Raw genomic sequence first — 24,140 nt, forward strand, 5'->3', positions numbered from 1 at the left:
TACAAGTGGGCAGAGCAGTTCAAAAATGGTCGTGACTGACGAACACCGTTCTGGCCGACCTGTTTCAGTTGCAACTCCCTCACTAGGAAGTCGAATTGATGACATTATTCCTGCCGACCGCCGTGTGACTGTGGAAATGATAGTTGATAAGCTTCAAGTTAGTACTGCTACAGTTTATAACACTGTTTGTAACAAGCTGAAGTACCGCAAAACACGTGCAAGATGGGTCCCAAAGGAATTGACGCGGCTACACAGGGAAAGAAGGTTGAGAGTGTACACAGAGCTAAAGAAACAAGTCTTAACTTGTGATGAAACTTGGGTTCACTATTATGAACCAGAATCAAAAAGACAAAGTATGGAGTGGAAGCATACCTACTGACCTGTCAAGAAAAAATTCAGAACCTAATCATCAGCAGGAACACTCACGCTGACGGTGTTCTGGAATGCAGAAGGGTCTGTTTTTGTGATTATCTCGAAGAGCAGCGTACAATGAACAGCTAACACCACTCGGATTTGATTTTAAACAAAGTGAGAGAGAGACTTCGTGGATCTGAGAGGAGAGTTATAATTCTCCAGCAAGACAAAGCACGTCCTCATATTGGTCAACTAACCCGCGAAACCATCGACAAAATGGGCTGGGAAGTACTGCCTTATCTTTGTTCGTTATGTCTGTGATGTTCGAGTATTTAGTCACGTTTCAATATCATATGCACAAGTATCGTCACTGTGTACAGACAAGCGCAGAGCTTTCCATACCCTCCGTCTTCTCTACTGTCTTATGAACGAACGCTGTCCCCCATATTCCTCCTCGACCTTAACGCTCTTGTTTGAACAATACGGCAGAAACACCAGTTCCCGTCAGAGCAAAATCCTTTCTGATAAGCTCCTTTGTTCAGCTACCTTCTCGAAGTCCTTCTCCGTAGCAGAAAACCGACTCTGGAATGACACCCGCATAATATCAGACAAGTAAATAACACCTCTTGCTTCAGAAGACAGGTAATGGCATTTCTACTAAAGTAACAATAATTATTACTGTTGTCCCTGTGCGCTCTCGTTACCGTTGTACATCTCTTTTTCCAACTAGATCTTCATCAGTGGCAGTATTCTTAGCTGGTGTAATCTCCTTCAATTTCCTTTTCCCAGAACTCACTATATCAGAAAACATCTGTTTTGTAGACTTATAAATTCTTCTCATATCTGCCTCCATAGCTATTGTTATTAATGCCACTATTACTGCCATTATTATTATTAGTACTATTAGTGGCTGTAGCTGCACTAGTGCATGTAATTCCACTATTAACTTTCACAGTTCATAGCCCGTACAATTTACGCATAGCAATACATCTAAGCACTTAAATCACTTTAGTACTTGTTGTCATATTACATTTGTTATTTCTTGAGTAACTATGATGTAATATATACTGTAGGGTAAGTGTACCAAAGAGCTCGCAGTACCAAAGAGAGCGTAACTTGTGTTCCTGACAATTTTCTAAACTCAGCAGCTCACCACTGACGTAGTTGTGTTCAGTGTGGTGTCAGAAAACCTCGTATGAGTCGTGTGGAGAAATCCTGTGTTGTGAAGCAAGTAAGAATCACTTTTAAGCTTTCTTGATGTATTTCTGGTACTCTTTGCGTAAGTTATACACATAATATACGAGCAACAGTCCGTAATTCTTGAGTGCATTTTGAGATGCTGGCTTGCCTCCACATATTTTGAAAACGTGACGTGTGCTGCCACCTGTTGACTTCGCTTGGAATAATTGTTTCTGTACGAAAGAGCGCGCATATGATCGCCCGAAAGGGTGGATGCGTTCTCTTTAGCTCAGAGCAGCAAAATTTGTACATTAAGTACCAAAATCGGCCAGGAAGTTCATCTAAACTGAAGAACAGCTGAATGACACCGGACAACGAATTTAAAATGGACAAAAGAAACAATGGTTGCCACTGCTCTCGGTACGAAGGAGTCTGCGTCAAGGAAAAGACTGATAGCTGTGAGTGGAGAACAAAGATTTTGACGTTTTCAGAGGGCTGGAAGCAGTGCATTAAGCGTAGGAGCTGGTGGCACGAACAGTGCTCTTTATTTGCGTGTGACACTGCGTTCATTTATAACATATGCTAAATGCGTACTATTTGGACATGTGTTGCGTACTCTTCAGCACAGATGAACGGAAGAGTAGGCATTTCTCGTTTTTTGTATTTTTGAAAAATTCAATAAAAGTATTACCTCTCTGCTGCTGTAGTTTCCCGAACATGTAAATTTTTTGTTAATAAACGTAAACCTAAAATGATTTTGTTTTCCTATTGATAATAACCCAGCTATTTAAGGTTATTCCTTAACCGCACACTCTTAGGTATGGTTCCCCTGTATGTGAAGCCCTGATCCGATGTAAGAGAGGATCTGATCTCCCTAATCGTATCAGGTTAAGTAAAAAAATAAATAATAAATACCAAGGCCACGTATATATATTAGACGAACTATTCGTGAATACGTGGTCCATGGAAGCAAACAGGTCCGCGGCACCGATGGCATCGAACACGCTCGCGTTGCCACCTACTGACCGACCCAACATACGTGATTGAAATTCTGGTGTCTGCTGATTTAACCCCTTTCGTGTAGGCCGCACGCTTACCACAGGTGTAAGAGGAGTTGCAGAGCTGCCAGGCGAGCGGCTCTTACAGGGAGTAGGACGTCGAATGGGGCCGTCTTGGAGCAGAAGTGGCACCGCAGGACATTTTAATCTCCACTTTCTATGCTTTTACAAATAAATTCATTAAACTTTGTCAGCACGACTAGGAAGGATTGAGGATTCACACTCATATCAGTGGAAATTAAAAAACATAACAAAAGAAATTTTTTTACATGTGAAATTTCATCATTTTATCATTGGCTGCATTTGTTGCTATAGGTACCCTTTTGTTCATAAGTAAGAGAGATTCTTCGATGAATTTTGCACAGCATACAAACAATACTTACAGGTGTTTGTTACATTTTAAATTTCATGTTTAGAAAAAACTCGAATTTTACAGTTAATGATTTAAATTTTTACGACAGCTTTTAATAGACTTGGAAAATTTTAGGGTTTCGTACGCCTGTAAGTATGGTTTGTATGCTGTGCAGAATTCATCGAAGAATCTCTCTTATTTATGAAGAAAAGAGTACTTATAGCAACAAATGCAGCCAGTAGTAAGTGAAAAAATGATGAGATTTCGCATTTTAAAAAAATGTTTTGCTATGTTTTTGAATTTCCACTGCTCTTAGTGTGAATCCTAAATCCTTCCTGGTCATGCTGACGAAATTTTATGAATTTATTTGTAAAAAGTATAGACAGTGGAAATTAAAATGTCGTGTGGTGCCTCTCCTGCTCCAAGTCGGCCCGTTTGACGTCCTATCCCCCCCCCCCCCCCTTAAGGCGTACAATTACTCGTTACAAGCGCCATTCACAAATGGAACGGGAAGGCAGAAAGGGATGAATGGTGGACGACAAATACCCTTCTCCAGACACTGTGGGATGGACTGTGAAGTATAGGCATAGATGTTTATATGAGTTCTGTTAAACCGATATATATATTCGTTCGTAGCGTTATTTAAGGATGTGTGGTCGGACTCTGTGGCCGAGCGGTTCTAGGTGCTTCAATCCGCACCCGCGCTAGTGCTACGGTCGCAGGTTCGAATCCTGCCGCAGGCGTGGATGTGTGTGAAGTCCTTATGTTAGTTAGATTTAAGTAGTTCTAAGTGTAGGGGACTCATGACCTCAGATGTTAAATCCCATAGTGCTTACAGCCATTTGAACAATTTGAGGGATGTGTGTGTTGAGAGCTAGACGGCAGTTAAATGGCGAGTTTATTTCGTCACAAATATGCTAGAGTCGCTGACATTGTGCTTTTCTTTGTCACAGTTACTGCGTGCAGCGGCTACTGTGAATGCGGTATAGTCGCTGGAAACTGCCTATCCCAGGGAATGGAAACCAGGGGCCATGAGGTAAGCTTAATATAGCGGTCTGAGGCGAATAATTATTATGTAGGTATAACCTGTAGGGAAGGAAGAACAGTAAACAATATTTACAAAAACCAAGAGAGTGACAACAAGAATGGCTCACCAGGAACTAAGTGCTCGCATTGGACATTACTGTTCAATCTGTACATAGAAGAAGCAATTATAAGAGTTCAGGAGTTGGCTTTCAATTCAAGATGAAAATATATCATTTTTTAGGATCACCGGTAGTATAACTATCCCCAGTGGAAGTGAGGAAGCTTCGCAGGACCTGTTTAATGGAATGAAAGTTCTAATTAGCACAGTATATGGATTGAGAGTAAACAGACGAAAGCAATGCGAAGTAGCAGAAATGTCGCTAGTGATAGTCTTAACGCCAGGGCCACGAAAGCAGACGAAGTACAGGAATCTTGCAACCTTCGAAGCAAAATAACACGTCACGGGTGAATCGAGGAGGACACAGAAAGCAGACTAGCGTAGGCAAAGGGGGTACTCGTGGCCAAAAAAATTTACCATTATCAAATATCGGTGTTAAACTGAGCGATAAATTTTGGAGAATGTGTGAGGTTTCCGACCAGGACGGTCAACAGTACATCACATCTTCAGTCTCCGGCAGCTCACTGAGAAACTGCGTGAATATGGTAAAGATTTACATATTTCATTAGTTGATTTTAAGAAGGCCTATGATTGTATACATCGCAAAAGCCTGCTCAGCTGTTGTGTTTAAGGGAGTTTGGCATGGCAGAGAAACTCATCAATCTGATAAAGATCTGTCTTAGCGAAACACGTGAAAGGTGAAGATAGGAAATCGTGTAACTTAGGAATTTGAAATTGCGACAGGACTCAGTCAAGGAGATGGGTTGTCCCCCATCCTGTTCAACATTGCTCTCGAGAAGATCGTACTCGAGACCTTTCAAGAGAATGGAGGGATTTAAATCGAAGGAAAGAGACTGGCATATTTAGCCTATGCAGGCGACATCTGTTTACTCTCTAGGTCTGAAGAGGAGTTGGAGCAAATGACCAGAGCAGTAAAGGAGGCTGCCAGCAAAATTTGGGCTAAACGTAAACGAAGCCAAGACAGAATACAGCGTAATGACGCGTGGTCAAAGTCAGACTGCTGGTCATCTACAATCACTGCAGGTTGGGGACCAGTCCTACAAGAGAGTGCATGAATTCAAATACCTAGGGCCACTTTTCACTGAGAACTCGTCATATGAAGCAGAGAACAATGCCAGAATAAAGGCAGGAAACCGATCTTACCACAGCCTAGCACAACTGCTTCGGTACAGATACCTCTCCAGACAGTTCAAGATTTGACTGTACAAAACCCTGATGCAGACTGTTGTTCTGTATGGCTGTGAGACATGGAGTATCCAGAAACAGTACTTCCATAAGCTCCTCGTTTTTGAGAGAGAAGTGCTTCGGAAAATATTCGGTCCGGTTCTGGATGCAGACACAGGGGAATAGAGGATCAGACACAACCAAGAGCTTGAAGAAATATACCAGCAGCCCAACATATCAGAAATTGTGAAAGTCAAAAGAATGCAGTCGGTCGGCCATGTGGCCCGGATGGAAGACCGCAGACGGCATCGGAGGCTCCTGGATTTCATACCTACAGGAAAGAGACCCCCAGGGAGAGACCCCCAGGGAAACCCAAGAAGCATTGGAGGGACGGCCTCCATGAAGATTTAAACCAAGCATCAATAGAACTGGACGGATAGGGGGTAGCAGCAATGGACTGAATACAATAGAAACTTGTAGCAGTGTGCAGTCCACTGGGCCTGATCACGTAAAAGAAGAAGAAGAAGAAGAAGAAGAAGAAGAAGTGAGAAAATCGAAAAAAGGAGAATTGAAGCGTTAGAGATATGGTGCTATAGAAGCATGCTGTAAGTCAGGTGGACTGGTAACATAAGAAATGAAGTGCTCAGCAGAATTTCCCACAAGAGATACAAGTGGAAGAGGGGACAGGATGACAGGACATGTGTTAAGGCACCAGGGAATGACTTCCATGGCACTAGAGGAAACTGCAGAATGTAATAATTTGTACAGGAAAGCAGAGATTGGAATACATACAAAAAATAATTGAGGATATTGGGTGCAGACGCTACTCAGAGATGAAGAGCTTGGCACGAAAGAGGGACTCGTCACTCACCACATGAAACTCTCCAGGAGACTGCAGATAGAATACGTTCCACAGCCTCAGTACCGGTCGATTTCCAACCTCTTTGAGATCCATTTCGAGAAGACAGATTCCGTTGGATCGCATCTCATAATAAGTTGAGCTCATCCACCTGTATTCCGTAGTTGTGTTCATAAAAGGCGCTTCACCATCAGCAAATTCATGTATCCTCAATTCCCTTGTTTATACAGTACTCGCCATTAAAATTGCTACACCACCAAGATGACGTGCTACAGATGCGAAATTTAACCGACAGGAAGAAGATGCTGTGATATGCAAATGATTAGGTTTTCAGAGCATTCACACAAGATTGGCACCGGTGGCGACACCTACAACGTGCTGACATCAGGCAAGTTTCCAACCGATTTCTCATACACAAACAGCAGTTGACCGGCGTTGCCTCTTGAAACGTTGTTGTGATCCCTCGTGTAAGGAGGACAAATGCGTACCATCACGTTTCCGACTTTGATAAAGGCCGGATTCTAGCCTATCCCGATTGCGGTTTATCGTATAGCGACATTGCTGCACGCGTTGGTCGAGATCCAAAGACCGTTAACAGAATATGGAATCGGTGGGTTCAGGAGAGTAATACGGAACGCCGTGATGGATCCCAACGGCTTCTTATCTCTAGCAGTCGAGATGACAGGCATCTTATCCGCATGGCTGTAACGGATCGATTCCTGAGTCAACAGATGGGGACGTTTGCAAGACAACAACCATCTGCACGAATAGTTCGACGACGTTTGCAACAGCATGGACTATCATCTCGGAGGCCATGGCTGCAGTTATCCTTGACGCTGCATCACAGACAGGAGCACCTGCGATGGTGTACTCAACAACGAACCTGGGTGCACGAATGGCAAAACGTCATTTTTTCGGATGAATCCAGGTTCCGTTTACAGCATCATGATGGTCGTATCCGCGTTTGGCGACATCGCGGTGAATACACATTGAAAGGGTGTATTAGTCATCGCCATACTGGCGTATCACCCGGCGTGATGGTATGGGGTGCCATTGGCTACACGTCTCGGTCACCTCTTGTTCGCATTGACGGCACTTTGAACAGTAGACGCTACATTTCAGATGTGTTACGACCCCTGGCTCTACCCTTCATTCGATCCCTGCGAAACCCTACATTTGAGCAGGATAATGCACGACCGCATGTTGCAGGTTCTGTATGGGCCTTTCTGGATACAGAAAATGTTCGACTGCTGCCCTGGCCAGCTCATTCTCCAGATCTCTCACCAATTGAAACCGTCTGGTCAATGGTGGCCGAGTCACTGGCTCGTCACAATACGCCAGTCACTACTTTTGATGAACTGTGGTATCGTGTTGAAGCTGCATGGGCAGCTGTACCTGTACACGACATCCAAGCTCTGTTTGACACATTGTCCAGGCGTATCAAGGCCGTTATTACGGCTACAGGTGGTTGTTCTGGGTACTGATTACTCAGGATCTATTCACCCAAATTGTGTGAAAATGTAATCACATGTCAGTTCTAGTATAATATATTTGTCCAGTGAATATCCGTTTATCATCTGCATTTCTTCTTGGTATAGGAATTTTAATGGCCAGTAATGTAACACTTCAACTATTTTATTGGAGAAACGGGAAGATCCCCGTAACCACTGCTCTGAAGTTCTTACTCTCAATAATCCTCCGCTATCATAACTGTGATCACGACCTGTTGTTAAATCGCCGTCGATTTCGTCTATTACTTGACCTATTATCACTGACATCTTACTCCATCCACCAACTAACGATTTCATCAATCCTAAGTCTGATTTCATCAGACTTTTTCATCAGACTTAGGATCGTTAAACCTCACACGTTCCTGCACACACTTTTTGTACTACACTGTAAAAAGAAGAAGAAGAAACAGATTCGTAGTTCACGAGGAGCGCTTTTGGAGACCCCAACACGTGTCAGTAACACGTGCCAACAATAAACAAAGAAGGTAATAATGCAACTTACAACAAAACAATGTAGGGTAGGTGATTAAAAGAGGATAGGGAGGATATACACGGTGATTCACGAATATATGCAAATATCTTAAAATGTTATTCTGCAAGTAAAACTGAAGAAAAAAGTTGATATGAACGTAGATCCGAAAATGTTTAGTTGCGGAGTTATGGCTAGTAAGATTTTGTCTGCAATTTTAGCAAGTTCGCTAGTATGAAGCCATCACAAAACTGTTCGAGGTTAAAGTAAAGCACAATTTCCATTTATTTTGTTGTTATTGGTCTCGTGAATAAGTGATGCGCAACTTCCAGCAGTGATTTAGTATAAATGTGTCGTGTGGTATAATCAACACACTCTTTATTGGACCATTCATTTTCCCAGGACGTCTAACTGGCGAGACGTACTTACAATTCCTTCGAGAATAAATGCCCATTTGCTCGAAGATGTTCCACTTGCTACGCGATTGCAAATGTATTTTCAACATGACGGCGTGCATCTGCATTTCACCAACGCCGTTTCTGTCGTACACATTTAAATGAACATTTTCCCCAGAAGTGGATTGGTCGTCTGTGGCCACCCAGATCACCCGATTTAACACCAATGGATTTTTGTGTATGGGGATGGATGAAAGATATAGTTTATAAGGACAAAGTCAATAAAGTTGAAGCATTATTTGCACGCATTATGAATGCGATAGACGAAATTAAGAATAACCCTGAAACTGAAACAAGCAACAAAATCTGTTCATACACGTGCAGCTAAATGCATTGAACTCGGTGGAGACATTTTTTAAGATTTATTGTGAGTGTATTGTGAAATCGTGTCTTCACTCTATAACTTCCTTAACACTGAGCTTTGTTTTTTCCGGTCTAACATGAATTCACGTATGCTATAGTATTATTGAAAGTAGATTATCTGACACATTCATACAGTTTCAGTTAACGTTGTTACCATCATTTTTATAAAATTAATTTCTCTATAACTTCTGTTGAGAACTTCGTTCAATTGTCTTGAATTTAAAAAGCAAATTGGGCCAAGTAGTGAATAAATTAATAATTTTACGAAATTACTTCTTTGCTTCTCTGGATGTTCTGGGAAACTACTGAAGGTACACGTCTGGGACATGTTTTATTAGATTCGCCAGACCAACAACAACAAAATAAATGGAAATAGTGCTTTAAGCTTGTACAGTTTTGCGATGGCTTCGTATTAGTGAAGTTGCTAAATTCCAGGCAAAATCTTTTATTAGCCGTAACTCCATAACTAAGCATTTGGGGACCTGTGTTTATATGAACTTTTTTCTTTAGTTTTACTTATATACACTCCTGGAAATTGAAATAAGGACACCGTGAATTCATTGTCCCAGGAAGGGGAAACTTTATTGACACATTCCTGGGGTCAGATACATCACATGATCACATTGACAGAACCACAGGCACATAGACACAGGCAACAGAGCATGCACAATGTCGGCACTAGTACAGTGTATATCCACCTTTCGCAGCAATGCAGGCTGCTATTCTCCCATGGAGACGATCGTAGAGATGCTGGATGTAGTCCTGTGGAACGGCTTGCCATGCCATTTCCACCTGGCGCCTAAGTTGGACCAGCGTTCGTGCTGGACGTGCAGACCGCGTGAGACGACGCTTCATCCAGTCCCAAACATGCTCAATGGGGGACAGATCCGGAGATCTTACTGGCCAGGGTAGTTGACTTACACCTTCTAGAGCACGTTGGGTGGCACGGGATACATGCGGACGTGCATTGTCCTGTTGGAACAGCAAGTTCCCTTGCCGGTCTAGGAATGGTAGAACGATGGGTTCGATGACGGTTTGGATGTACCGTGCACTATTCAGTGTCCCCTCGACGATCACCAGTGGTGTACGGCCAGTGTAGGAGATCGCTCCCCACACCATGATGCCGGGTGTTGGCCCTGTGTGCCTCGGTCGCATGCAGTCCTGATTGTGGCGCTCACCTGCATGGCGCCAAACACGCATACGACCATCATTGGCACCAAGGCAGAAGCGACTCTCATCGCTGAAGACGACACGTCTCCATTCGTCCCTCCATTCACGCCTGTCGCGACACCATTGGAGGCGGGCTGCACGATGTTAAGGCGTGAGCGGAAGACGGCCTAACGGTGTGCGGGACCGTAGCCCAGCTTCATGGAGACGGTTGCGAATGGTCCTCGCCGATACCCCAGGAGCAACAGTGTCCCTAATTTGCTGGGAAGTGGCGGTGCGGTCCCCTACGGCACTGCGTAGGATCCTACGGTCTTGGCGTGCATCCGTGCGTCGCTGCGGTCCGGTCCCAGGTCGACGGGCACGTGCACCTTCCGCCGACCACTGCCGACAACATCGATGTACTGTGGAGACCTCACGCCCCACGTGTTGAGCAATTCGGCGGTACGTCCACCCGGCCTCCCGCATGCCCACTATACGCCCTCGCTCAAAGTCCGTCAACTGCACATACGGTTCACGTCCACGCTGTCGCGGCATGCTACCAGTGTTAAAGACTGCGATGGAGCTCCGTATGCCACGGCGAACTGGCTGACACTGACGGCAGCGGTGCACAAATGCTGCGCAGCTAGCGCCATTCGACGGCCAACACCGTGGTTCCTGGTGTGTCCGCTGTGCCGTGCGTGTAATCATTGCTTGTACAGCCCTCTCGCAGTGTCCGGACTAAGTATGGTGGGTCTGACACACCGGTGTCAATGTGTTATTTTTTCCATTTCCAGGAGTGTAATAACATATTAAAATATTTGCGAATCTTCGTGAATCATCCTGTATAAGCATTCCACCGGGACTGACCCCAGAGAGTGAGTACGAAAATTTTCACGAGGTCTGAGACACTACACCTCGTGAGTTAAGGGATACTGAGAAAGCTGATAAATACAGTGAAGAAGATTGATATGGACAGGGATGGATAATCCAGTCAGTTTTGTGTAGTGCCGAAAAGTAACTAATATGTTACATCAGAAGCAACTTGTATGACTATAAGGGGAAATGTTAAATGAAATCATCTTTTTTTTTTTACAAAAGGAACAGAGAATAAATCTATATTACAAGCACCCCCCCCCCCCCCCCCTGTTGTCTTGGAGCACTGTAAATTACATGAATCCTGTGAACGTGAGATCTCTGAAACATGGAAAGAGGTCAAGAATGCAAATTTTCTTGAAATGAATTGTAATGAAATGATTTCACTTTATGTATAGTTATACTGAAATACCAGAGTGCTAACATAATTACATCATACGCCACAGGCATCCGATATCAAGAGAGAGGGGGGAATAAGGGACAAGATTCCCCATTCCTTCAGTGTGAGGGTATAGATTATCTAGTCGTTACAAAATTCTCATGTTTTTCTAGCATCGATTCCCTGTAGATATAGCATTGCGAGCACGATAGAAACATTGGAGATTAAGCAGTCTCTGTTTCTTATCAGTCTAGGATCTGTACCATGTAGGGCAGTTAGAGGAAATATAGAAGAAACGTCTTTCGTCACAGGGCCTGAAAGTAGACGAGAGTCACCCAATTTATTGCTTACTCCCATGTACAATGATCTTGAAAATCAAAGCAACAAACGTAAATGTTGCAAGGCTGTGTTTATTACGCCACAAAACATTATAAACAGGTGATAGTAAAGTAGAAACAATGTAAACAATACAGAAAGTAAACAACTGTAATGTGCGTAACGGTAGACAAATGTTTTTCGTTTTTTACAACTTAATGGGCTGCGCACACATTCCTACAACTGGTTAATGTGCTCAGTATGGTGTGTGACCACCTCTGGGAGCAATACGAGTACAGGTCTCACAACGACGGGACATACTGTGAATGATATCGTCAGTCTCATAGTGAAGCCATAACGCCCATTACTGCTGCAGAGCTGCTCACAAGTCTTGGAGAGTGGTCGGTGGGTGCTGATGTGATGCAACGTGTCTCCCTAGTGCTCCCCAGACATGCTCTATGGGATGTACGAGGTGCATTCAAGTTCTGAGGCCTCCGATTTTTTTTTCTAATTAACTACTCACCAGAAATCGATTAAACTGGCGTTACTTCTCGACGTAATCGCCCTGCAGACGTACACACTTTTCACAACGCTGACGCTATGATTCCATGGCAGCGGCGAAGGCTTCTTTAGGAGTCTGTTTTGACCACTGGAAAATCGCTGAGGCAATAGCAGCACGGCTGGTGAATGGGCGGCCACGGAGAGTGTCTTTCATTGTTGGAAAAAGCCAAAAGTTACTAGGAGCCAGGTAAGGTGAGTAGGGAGCATGAGGAATCACTTCAAAGTTGTTATCACGAAGAAACTGTTGCGTAACGTTAGCACGATGTGCGGGTGCGTTTTCTTGGTGAAACAGCACACACACCGCCCTTCCCGGACGTTTTTGTTACAGTGCAGGAAGGAATTTGTTCTTCAAAACATTTTCGTAGGATGCACCTGTTACCATAGTGCCCTTTGGAACGCAATGGGTAAGGATTACGCCCTCGCTGTCCCAGAACATGGACACCATCATTTTTTCGGCACTGGCGGTTACCCGAAACTTTTTTGGTGGTGGTGAATCTGTGTGCTTCCATTGAGCTGACTGGCGCTCTGTTTCTGGATTGAAAAATGGTATCCACGTCTCATCCATTGTCATCCAACCGACGAAAAGGAAGTCCCCTTCAGGCTGTCATTGCGCGTCAACATTGCTTGGCAACATGCCACACGGGCAGCCGTGTGGTCGTCCATCAGCATTCGTGGCACCCACCTGGATGACACTTTTCGCATTTTCAGGTCGTCATGCAGGATTGTGTGCACAGAACCCACAGAAATGCCAACTCTGGAGGCGATCTATTCAACAGTCATTCGGCGATCCCCCAAAACAATTCTCTCCACTTTCTCGATCCTGTCGTCAGACCGGCTTCTGCGAGCCCGAGGTTGTTTCGGTTTGTTGTCACATGATGTTCTGCCTTCATTAAACTGTCGCGCCCACGAACGCACTTTCGACACATCCATAACTCTCCTGCAACTGTCGATGAATTTCAATTGGTTTCACACCACGCAAATTCAGAAAACGAATGATTGCACACTGTTCAAGTGAGGAAAACGTCGCCATTATAAGTATTTAAAACAGTTCTCATTCGCGCCGCTGGCAGTAAAATTCCATCTGCCATACGGTGCTGCCATCTCTGGGACGTATTGACAATGAACGCGGCATCATTTTAAAACAATGTGCATGTTTATATCTCTTTCCAGTCCGGAGAAAAAAAAGCGTAGGCCTTAGAACTTGAATGCACCTCGTAAATCGGGGGAGCGAGCAGGCCACGCCATGTGTGCAATATTTTCCGTTTCCAAGCAAACATCAACCGCTCTTGCTTTGTGAGGTCGATCGTTATCGTCCATCAATACGAAGTCTGGGCCCGCACCACATCACAACAACCCCACAAGGGGTCCCAAGGTCTCGTCACGACACCTGACAGCAGTTATACCTTGCCAATTCACCCATACAATTTTGTGAGGAGGTGTTCATGTGATCAATGAAGTCAGTACCCACATGACATGAGGGATCCTCCTCGATATCGGTCTCTTTCCACAACGTTTGGGTTCCGTAATCGTGTTCCATGCTCCATCCAGATGCAAATGTGTCGAGAATCACTCTCCAGACCACATCGGGCTCATCTGTGAAAAGAACATTAGCCAATTGTTCGACCTTCCAATGGCATGTTGACGACTACAATCTAGACGATCCCTTCTGCGAAGACGCATCAGAGGTACATGCAGACCTCCAACAATAGAAGCCACTCTGCTGTAGCCTTCTGTACACCTTTTGTTTCGATGCAATACGTCCAGTGGATGCTGCAACGTGAGATTCCAGGTGCCATGCAGCACTATTGTGTCCTTACATCCAAATAACTTTCCTCTCTTTCTGATATCACTCGCGATCAGCCCTGCCCTGGCCTTTCGGGTGCCGTTTCGGTCTCTGTAAATTGTTGCCACATCCGAGAAATAACAGAACAATTCACATTAAGCCATCGGGCTGGATCAGTTTGTGGCTGTCCTGCTTCCATTCTTCTTATGGCCCACCACCGCACTGATTCCGGTGAGCATCATCTTTTTACCAGAGTACACTGCCAGTGACTGTGCGCGCAGAGATTGTGGATGTGAGACTACCCGCCAAACTCTACCCCTTTTGATAGGTGCCATGACGTCATCACACATGTGCTAGTCCGTTGACTGAAATGCCATTTTTCGTGCAGAACACAATTGTACGGACATCCGTTGACAATTTGTACGATTATATGGTGAATTAGATACAAGACGGGGAAAAAGCAATTTGTTGCTTTAATTTTGGACACCAGTGAATATTTTAAGGGAAAGGCCATGAAGGTAAAATCACAGAGATACTGAGTTCATACGGTGGTGTATCAACAATCATTCTTGCCAACAGGAAAATGGAATGTGATAGTGATACACAAAGTACCCTCCACCACACACTATAAAGTGGCTTGCGGATATGGAAGTATTTGCACCAGTTCTTGGTGAACATATTCCTATTTCACAAACAACTAGTGTAAACCACGAACAATACAGTAGCACAAAAAATTACAGGTACAAAGACTTCAAGGGTTTAATATTATTACACAAAGGCATTGTTTACAAGGGCCCACATGCGTTCACCAACTGACTCGAAGGCATTAAATGTCTTGTGGATAATGTGATGAAGGGTAAGACTGAATTACAGACAGTTCTATTTGACAACTTCATCTATTCCAGTGATAATTCCCCTCATTCTCAACTTAATATTTTCTTTTTTAATTATTATTAGCACTGTAGTCCAATAATAGCTCACAATGTTAAGCTATTTAATCGTGTTGTACTAAAATAAAAATCATCACTGATTTCACTGCACCTCTCAGAGACTCCTATCTGCAATGTTCTATTTACTTGTGAAATAAGCAGCTTTATTTTTCTCCACTATGATTACAGTATGTTTCTGTTTTCTGTTTCTGTTCATGAAAAGCCTCACCAGTTCACCGACTTTTCTAAGCCTCTGTTTCGTTCAGAAATGATGTTGTAGTGTCTCCTCAAGACATGTAGTCTTGTTACTTGGTGACCACTGCAGACAAATATTTAATATGTTTTTCATTAGTATGTTAATAATATTGGAAGTGAGTAGGCCCAAGCTTATAAAGGCGAACATGATATGTTATGAATAAATTTGTTTGTGTTCTTTCAGACAATATATGGCTGGCTTGAAAAAATCGTTGACAAGATGGACTCCTAGATTAGGACAGAGTGAAGAAGTATGATGTTGCTAATTTCCATCTACTGTTGTAGTTTAGACGCAAATAAAAAATAAAAGTGCTGATAATTGGCTAATTGTTTTATTTAGCAACTTATCCCATCAGTCCAAGAAGTTTTGAGGCTAAATTAGTAAAAAATAGATGAACACTAAAATGGTGGTTTTTTATACTTCAGATATTCTACATATACTCTTCCCACATGAGAATATAATCTCCCCTTATTATGCTATTAATACAGGGCTGTTACAAATGATTGAAGCGATTTCATAAATTCACTGTAGCTCCATTCATTGACATATGGTCACGACACACTACAGATACGTAGAAAAACTCATGAAGTTTTGTTCGGCTGAAGCCGCACTTCAGGTTTCTGCCGCCAGAGCACTCGAGAGCGCAGTGAGACAAAATGGCGACAGGAGCCGAGAAAGCGTATGTCGTGCTTGAAATGCACTCACATCAGTCAGTCATAACAGTGCAACGACACTTCAAGACGAAGTACAAGCAAGATCCACCAACTGCTAACTCCATTCGGCGATGGTATGCGCAGTTTAAAGCTTCTGGATGCCTCTGTAAGGGGAAATCAACGGGCCGGCCTGCAGTGAGCGAAGAAACGGTTGAACGCGTGCGGGCAAGTTTCACGCGTAGCCCGCGGAAGTCGACGAATAAAGCAAGCAGGGAGCTAAACGTACCACAGCCGACGGTTTGGAAAATCTTACGGAAAAGGCTAAAGCAGAAGCCTTACCGTTTACAATTGCTACAAGCCCTGACACCCGATGACAAAGTCAAACGCTTTGAATTTTCGGCGCGGTTGCAACAGCTCATGCTGTTCAACTCTTAATATTATCTATATATTCTAAAGTATTTTTTAAACATTTTAGAGTCATATGATCAACATTACAACCCCGAACACTGGACCTTCGATAACTCACTCAACACTCCAGAAAACTCGACAAGCCTGACACATTTCCTGGCATTGAAAAAAAAAAAAAAAAGGAGAGAGAGAGAAAGTAAAACATAAACATGCATGGTATTTTCCTAAAAAGATAATTTAATTTACAGTTATAATCATGCTTAAAGACTCTTACAGAGCAGTGAATATATAGCTCTGAAAAGACAAATTATATTTAAATAAATCCTAAATGGCAGTTATAAGAGTCGAGGAGCATGAAAGGGAAGCAGTGGTTGGGAAGGGAGTGAGACAGGGTTGTAGTCTCTTCCTGATGTTATTCAATCTGTATATTGAGCAAACAGTGAAGGAAACAAAAGAAAAATTCGGAGTAGGTATTAAAATCCATGGAGAAGAAATAAAAATGTTGAGGTTCGCCGATGACATTGTAATTCTGTCAGAGACAGCAAAGGACTTGGAAGAGCAGTTGAACGGAATGGATAGTGTCTTGAAAGGAGGATATAAGATGAACATCAACAAAAGCAAAACGAGGATAATGGAATGTAGTCGAATTAAGTCAGGTAATGCTGAGGGAATTAGATTAGGAAGGGAGACACTCAATGTAGTAAAGGAGTTTTGCTATTTGAGTGCAAAATAACTGATGATGTTCGAAGTAGAGAGGATATAAAATGTAGACTGGCAATGGCAAGGAAAGCGTTTCTAAAGAAGAGAAATTTGTTAACATCGAGTATAGATTTAAGTGTCAGGAAATCGTTTCTGAAAGTATTTGTATGGAGTGTAGCCATGTATGGAAGAGAAACGTGGACGATAACTAGTTTGGACAAGAAGAGAATAGAAGCTTTCGAAATGTGGTGCTACAGAAGAATGCTGAAGATTACATGGGTAGATCACATAACTAATGAGGAAGTATTGAATAGGATTGGGGAGAAGAGAAGTTTGTGGCACAACTTGACCAGAAGAAGGGATCGGTTGGTAGGACATGTTCTGAGGCATCAAGGGATCACCAATTTAGTATTGGAGGGCAGCGTGGAGGGTAAAAATCGTAGAGGGAGACCAAGAGATGAATACACTAAGCAGATTCAGAAGGATGTAGGTTGCAGTAGGTACTGGGAGATGAAGAAGCTTGCACAGGATAGAGTAGCATGGAGAGCTGCATCAAACCAGTCTCAGGACTGAAGACCACAACAATAACAACAAATCCGAAACTATCATTAAAAGAATAAAACATAAAATATTGCTGTCACACAGTAATAGCACTTAGATTAATAAGTGAAACAACTAATTTAAGTTTACTTTGAATAAGGCTCAGGGTTCATTAAATAAAATCAATAACTCAAAGTTAATACTTCAATAAAGTTAATAAAGTTAATACAGTGTGCCTGATACTTTCAGTCAAAAAGTATGTAAATAGCAGGTTTTAATTGGGTCTTACACCCAAAAAATATTTAAGTATTTTAAAATAACTAATACAATACTAAAGTAATGCAGTAGTAAACTAGCACTAACATTCAAACATAAGTTTGTGATTTTACAATGTATTATATAACTAATAATGTTCTCAAATTATTAGAGTGCTCCGCCCCCTCCCCATAAAAAAACTAATTCTTGAGTAGGCTCAGACCCCCTCAGGCCCATGGAGTCGGCGCCTGTGATGCCAAGAGAATGGTTTCCTCGTTTTAGCAGAATAGTTTTACCATTACTCGCCACATTCAGGAAGACCTCTGTGGTTTGATGGGGATCGTTTAAACGCTTCAATGCACACTTATTCAAGTCAGGGAAGTCGATTTGATGAACTGTGATCATTCCACCATTGTGTGGCATTTGTGTGCAATGGAGGAGGTTCATAAATCGGGTGTTTGGGTGGTGCACGCTCTGAGCCAAAATCACAAAAATCAGCAGGTAATCATACGTGCATCTCTGCTTGCTCGTAATCAACTGGCTCGTGAACAACACCAGCGATTCTTATAGTGTATTGTTACTGATGACAAGAAAAAGTGTCTTTACGCTAACATAAGGGAAAGAAAGAAGTGCCTGAGGCCACCCATAGCAGCAGTTCCCTGTACAAAGACCTGCATGCAACCACAAAACATAATGTTATGCACCTGGTGGAGCAACGACAGTATGGTGTGCTGCGAATTGATTCGGCAAGGTGTAACCATCACTGCTGATATGTATTATAAATAACTGAGAAATCTTGCACACGGAATTCAAGGGAGCTAAATTGGGATGAGAAGCTAGGAACTGTTCTGCATATAAGTTCATCTGTTCAGCTATTATTGTGCACAAAGCATCATCCGCAAAACACATAAAACAACTCAACACATCACATTGTTTTAGACGCACAACTGTGCCACTACTACCACTGAACAAATATTGATTACGAAATGAACTAGCACGCACAAATGCGCTAGGTACTGTCTGCTGCAGTAGTGTCTCGGCGTCAGATGTTTCTGAATCGAAGTCACTTGCACTAGGCTCAACACCCGTATCTTGAAAACTTTCAGAACTGTCACTGAAATTTTCGTCACTTTCCACAAGCAGCCGCTCAATCTCCGAATCTGGTAAAATACTTCTTTTCACCATTGCAAAAGATCACTCACTGACGTGGCGGTAAACACGACGAAAAGGCCGCGCTTTTGCGGTTGCTTCACTGGACACATACTATCGACGTCCGCTCGAGTGAACAATGTTATAACTAGCCTATAACAAGCTGTGTTGGCTGACGAGAGCTACCATCTAGTGGACGAAGCTCAACTAATACCACAGTATCAACGGCAGGGCGATAACACGTCATTCCACTAGCTATTAGCCAATGAACGTAGTGGACGGATATATCCATCGAACCCACTGTGAATTAACACAGCGTGGGCAGATATATCCGTCATGCCCACTTAAATGGTTAACCACACTGATTGTTGGGGCAGCATATCATGCCCTAAATTCCTCCTGCCAACAATTATTCATTGTTCATATTTGCTCCCTCTTTGAAAAAGGTTCTAGCTAGAATAGGATGACCAAATTATCTTCAGTGAAAAATGGGACACATTCACCCGGGTGCCAATGGAAACCTCATTCCACATGTACCCAGGTTTATTAATTTTAAATATTAATGTCTTGTTGATACATTTTGTTAACCCGATTATTATAACTAATAAGAGGATACAAAAGATAGATATAATCTAGATTATCTGTATAATTAATGACATTTAATAAACGTATACAGTAATAAAGAAATGTATTACGATTTTACAAAATTTTAGAGCCATTCAACTTTTAATCAATTAATATTAACATGAGCTTAAGTATTACTGAGCACTTGTAGGTGGAATTGACTGTCCTTGAAGAAGAGGGTATTTTTCACTGGCTCCAGCCTTCTTGATCATGTCTTTGTTCTTTGAGACACAGTGATAAAACTCGGCACAATCTATTTTGTAGTTGTACAGGATCTGCAGGATTACTTCAAGAGAGTCCACCTCCATTCTGTTTCTTTCATCAGTCCACTGGATATTCATGAACGAAAATATTGTTTCCACATTGGCATTCTTGGCTGGGATTGCAAATAAATACCTTGCAATTATTACCAACTCAGAGTAATGCTGAAGGCAGTCACAGCTTTTAAAAAAACTCACCCACTTCTCATGACATTCCAATGGTGTTTTTTTTTTCATCATTCCACTTGTGAAGAGTTTCTTCAACAAAACTTGTCAGTATACCGAACTGATCAAAGAGAATGGAATCATCGATTTCAGTCTCTTAACTCTTCAAATAAGAAACTGTCTCTTCAACACTTTCCCATTTTGGCACTCTCTTCAGTGAGATCCAATCAAACACCGGCGATGAGGGTAAATATGAGGCGCTCCAATTGCTGATATATTCTACACAAGTGTCATAAAACTTGTTAACTTCTTCTCTAAAACCCTTTTCCGCTGCTTCTGATACTTATGTTCTTTTAAGGACAGATTTAACATTAAAAGAAATGAACTGCTGTTCTCTCCTCTTACTAACAGTTTCCAGAGTATTCTTCAAAACATCATTTACCTCTATTACACTTTTCGTGCTTCCCTCAATTTCCTTTATCCCATGCTGCAAAGTGCTAAGCTGACTGTGAATGAACCATAAGTAGGCTTCACTTAAAGGGTTACTGAAAGACTGAACCAATATTTTGGGGGATTTGTCTTCATTTAGGACAAAATCTTTTAACGGTTCAAACAGGCGGATTACTCTTTCAACTGCTGCAAACAGTGATAACCAGCGAGTTTTCGGTGACACATTACATTCATATATTCAGTTCCCACATAATCACATAACTCCTTAAGCCTCTCTGTTCTAACAGTATATATGTAAAAGTGTGAGTATACCTTCATGACGATAGTTTCAACATCACAGCTTAAACTGTCAGCAGATGTCTGCACGCTATTGTGTAAAACATGTGCAGGGCACCCTATGCCTTCAATGTTTTCATGCAATGTTGCCTTTAATTTGGTAAATACGTTGCATTTGCCTTGTCTTTTTAAACCACCAAAGTATGTGTTGGTGTTGTCTCCACAAAATGACACACATTTATTTTTCTCAAGATCAAACATTTCGATAGTATTCATACAAAATCTTTAAATTTGCTCAGATGTTTCATTAGGTAGGTAACTCACCTTCAAAAGTTTAGTCTGAATTCCCTGATTAATATCGATAAACTGAACAACAAACGGAAATATTTTAGTGGCCTTATGATTGCTGGCATCAGTGGATATCCCTTAGAAAGAAGACTTTTTGATGTATCAAGGCTTTCCTTTACACTCTGGGGAGCAATAACTCCTTTCACTAAGGCTGAGACTTAGTTCTTGCTGAACTAAACTTTTTTGCAATGGAAGAACCATCAAACATAACATACCGTTATCCCAGGATTTTTTCCCTGATTATGAACATGCATAATACAGAAAATATGACACATATCTTTTATCTTGAAGAGAAGATAAGATATTCAAGTTTTTGTGTACATACACACAATTAATAAATTCAGAAATGTTTCCTTTCATTGACCAAAGGATATCCAAGTGATAGTCCAATTCTATCACTATATTGGTCAGTATTTCATGAAGGATGGATGTTCTGACATCAGTAATTCTGTGCTGTAAGGCTGCGATGCCATTCGCTGGCCTTCATTCACTCACATGCAACAGATTCCACAGAAGCTCCAATAATTCCTGCATACTTCTTTAAAAGGTGGGTGTGGGACACATTGTTTCTGCTGCATTGTGTCCTTTGCCAATAGCTCTAAATCCATAAAATCATCTAAAATTTACTTCAAAATAATTATCTTTAAACACCTCACTGTCTTCATGTAAACTAACTGGCCCTCCACATATTTTACAACACACACACACACATTCGCATAACACCCTTGTTAGGATGTGTAAATCTATCAGAGTATAACCTGACCTACCATTTACATCACTTTTGTTTTGAGAAAACTGTGTATCATAATGTTTTAATCTTCAAAGCACTAATGGATAATTCCCTAGATACTGATGAGTTTGCCTGTATTTCATTGTCTGTAACTTCACACGCGACATGTTGAACACAATGTTTCCCTTTATTCTAAAATCTATTAGCCTACCATGAAACCCACGTTTCTTAAAAACACTTCGTTTTGGCGTCATACTTTACTTTTTGAGAGATTTATCAATCTATTCGTCACTTTTCCTCGGAAAAACGTTATCACTCCGACATACAACGCGTGTTTGTACTATAAAAAGGTACAATACTGTTTTTGAGAGTGCTACCAATATAAGCACGTAATTTAACCTTTATAACACAGCAATCCACAACTTTCTGTACTAAAAATTACCAATTTTAAATAAAAAACACATACGTTAATGCAGAGTAGTAGAGAAAAAACTTTCAGTGTTTAAAAACAGTATTGGTGGAGTGCTGCTTGACACAGTCACATCGATTTCTACATCTACATCTATATTTATTCTCCGCAAGCCACCCAACGGTGTGTGGCGGAGAGCACTTTACGTGCCATAGTCATTACCTCTATTTTCTGTTCCAGTCGCGTATGGTTCGCGGGAAGAACGACTGTCTGAAAGCCTCCGTGCGCTCTCGAATCTCTAATTTTACATTCGTGATATCCTCGGGAGGTATAAGTAGGGGGAAGCAATATATTCGATACCTCATCCAGAAACGCACCATCTCGAAACCTGGCGAGCAAGCTACACCGCGATGCAGAGCGCCTCTCTTGCAGAGTCTGCCACTTGAGTTTGCTAAACATCTCCGCAACGCTATCACGGTTACCAAATAACCCTGGGACGAAACGAGCCACTCTTCTTTGGATCTTCTCTATCTCCTCCGTCAACCCGATCTGGTACGGATCGAACGAGTGTTTTGTAAGCCACCTCCTTTGTTGATGGACTACATTTTCTAAGGACGCTCGTAACTGCTACCAGTGTTTGTTCCGCTATCATATAATCATACAATAAAGGATCCTTCTTTCTATGTATTCGCAATACATTACATTTGTCTATGTTAAGGGTCAGTTGCCACTCCCTGCACCAAGTGCCTATCCGCTGCAGATCTTCCTGCATTTCGCTACAATTTTCTAATACCGCATCTTCTCTGTATACTACAGCATCATCCGCGAAAAGCCGCATGGAACGTCTGACACTATCTAATAGGTCATTTATATTGTGAAAAGCAATGGTCCCATAACACTTCCCTGTTGCACGCCAGAAGTTACCTTAACGTCTGTAGATGTCTCTCCATTGATAACAACATGCCATGTTCTGTTTGCTAAAAACTCTTCAATCGAGCCACACAGCTGGTCTGATATTCTGTAGGCTCTTACTTTGTTTATCAGGCGACAGTGCGAAACTGTATCGAACGCCCTCCGGAAGTCAAGGAAAATAGCATCTACCTGGGAGCCTGTATCTAATATTTTCTGGGTCTCATGAACAAATAAAGCGAGTTGGGTATCACACGATCGCTGTTTCCGGAATCCATGTTGATTCCTACAGAGTAGATTCTGGGTTTCCAAAAACGACATGATACGCAAGCAAAAAACATATTCTAAAATTCTACAACAGATCGACGTCAGAGATATAGTTCTATAGTTTTGCGCATCTGATCGACGACCCTTCTTGAAGACTGGGACTACCTGTGCTCTTTTCCATTCATTTGGAACCTTCCGTTCCTCTAGAGACTTGCGGTACACGGCTGTTAGAAGGGGGGCAAGTTCTTTCGCGTACTCTGTGTAGAATCGAATTGGTATCCCTTCAGGTCCAGTGAACTTTCCTCTGTTGGGTGATTCCAGTTGCTTTTCTATTCCTTGGATACTTATTTCGATGTCAGCCATTTTTTCGTTTGTGCGAGGATTTAGAGAAGGAACTGCAGTGCGGTCTTCCTCTGTGAAACAGCTTTGGGATAGGTGTTTAGTATTTCAGATTTACGCGTGTCATGTTTCAATGCCATCATCATCCCAGAGTGTCTGGATATGCTGTTTCGAGCCACTTACTGATTTAACGTAAGACCAGAACTTCCTAGGATTTTCTGTCATGTCGGTACATCGAATTTTACTTTCGAATTCACTGAACGCTTATGCTAACTTCGACATCTTTTAGCTTCTGTTTGTCTGAGAGGTTTTGGCTGCGTTTAAACTTGGAGTGAAGCTCTCTTTGCTTTCGCAGTAGTTTCCTAACTTTGTTGTTGAACCACGGTGGGTTTTTCCCGTCCCTCACAGTTTTACTCGGCACGTACCTGTCTAAAACGCATTTTACGATTGCCTTGAACTTTTTCCATAAACACTCAACATTGTCAGTG

General features: G+C 42.2%; 1 protein-coding gene across 1 annotated transcript in view; it reads left to right on the forward strand.

The window, feature by feature from the left end:
- Positions 1–15,493, forward strand: part of LOC126106438 (uncharacterized) — a 74,320-nt gene extending 58,827 nt beyond the window's left edge. Inside the window, exons 6-7 of the mRNA XM_049912718.1 lie at positions 3,897–3,979; positions 15,355–15,493. Of these exons, the coding sequence (XP_049768675.1) occupies positions 3,897–3,979; positions 15,355–15,402 (131 nt within the window). The 3' untranslated portion in view covers positions 15,403–15,493. The remainder of the gene's footprint in view (positions 1–3,896; positions 3,980–15,354) is intronic.
- The last annotated feature ends 8,647 nt before the right edge of the window (positions 15,494–24,140 follow it).

This window comes from Schistocerca cancellata, chromosome 10, assembly GCF_023864275.1.
Source record: "Schistocerca cancellata isolate TAMUIC-IGC-003103 chromosome 10, iqSchCanc2.1, whole genome shotgun sequence".
Taxonomy (NCBI): Eukaryota; Metazoa; Arthropoda; class Insecta; order Orthoptera; family Acrididae; genus Schistocerca; species Schistocerca cancellata.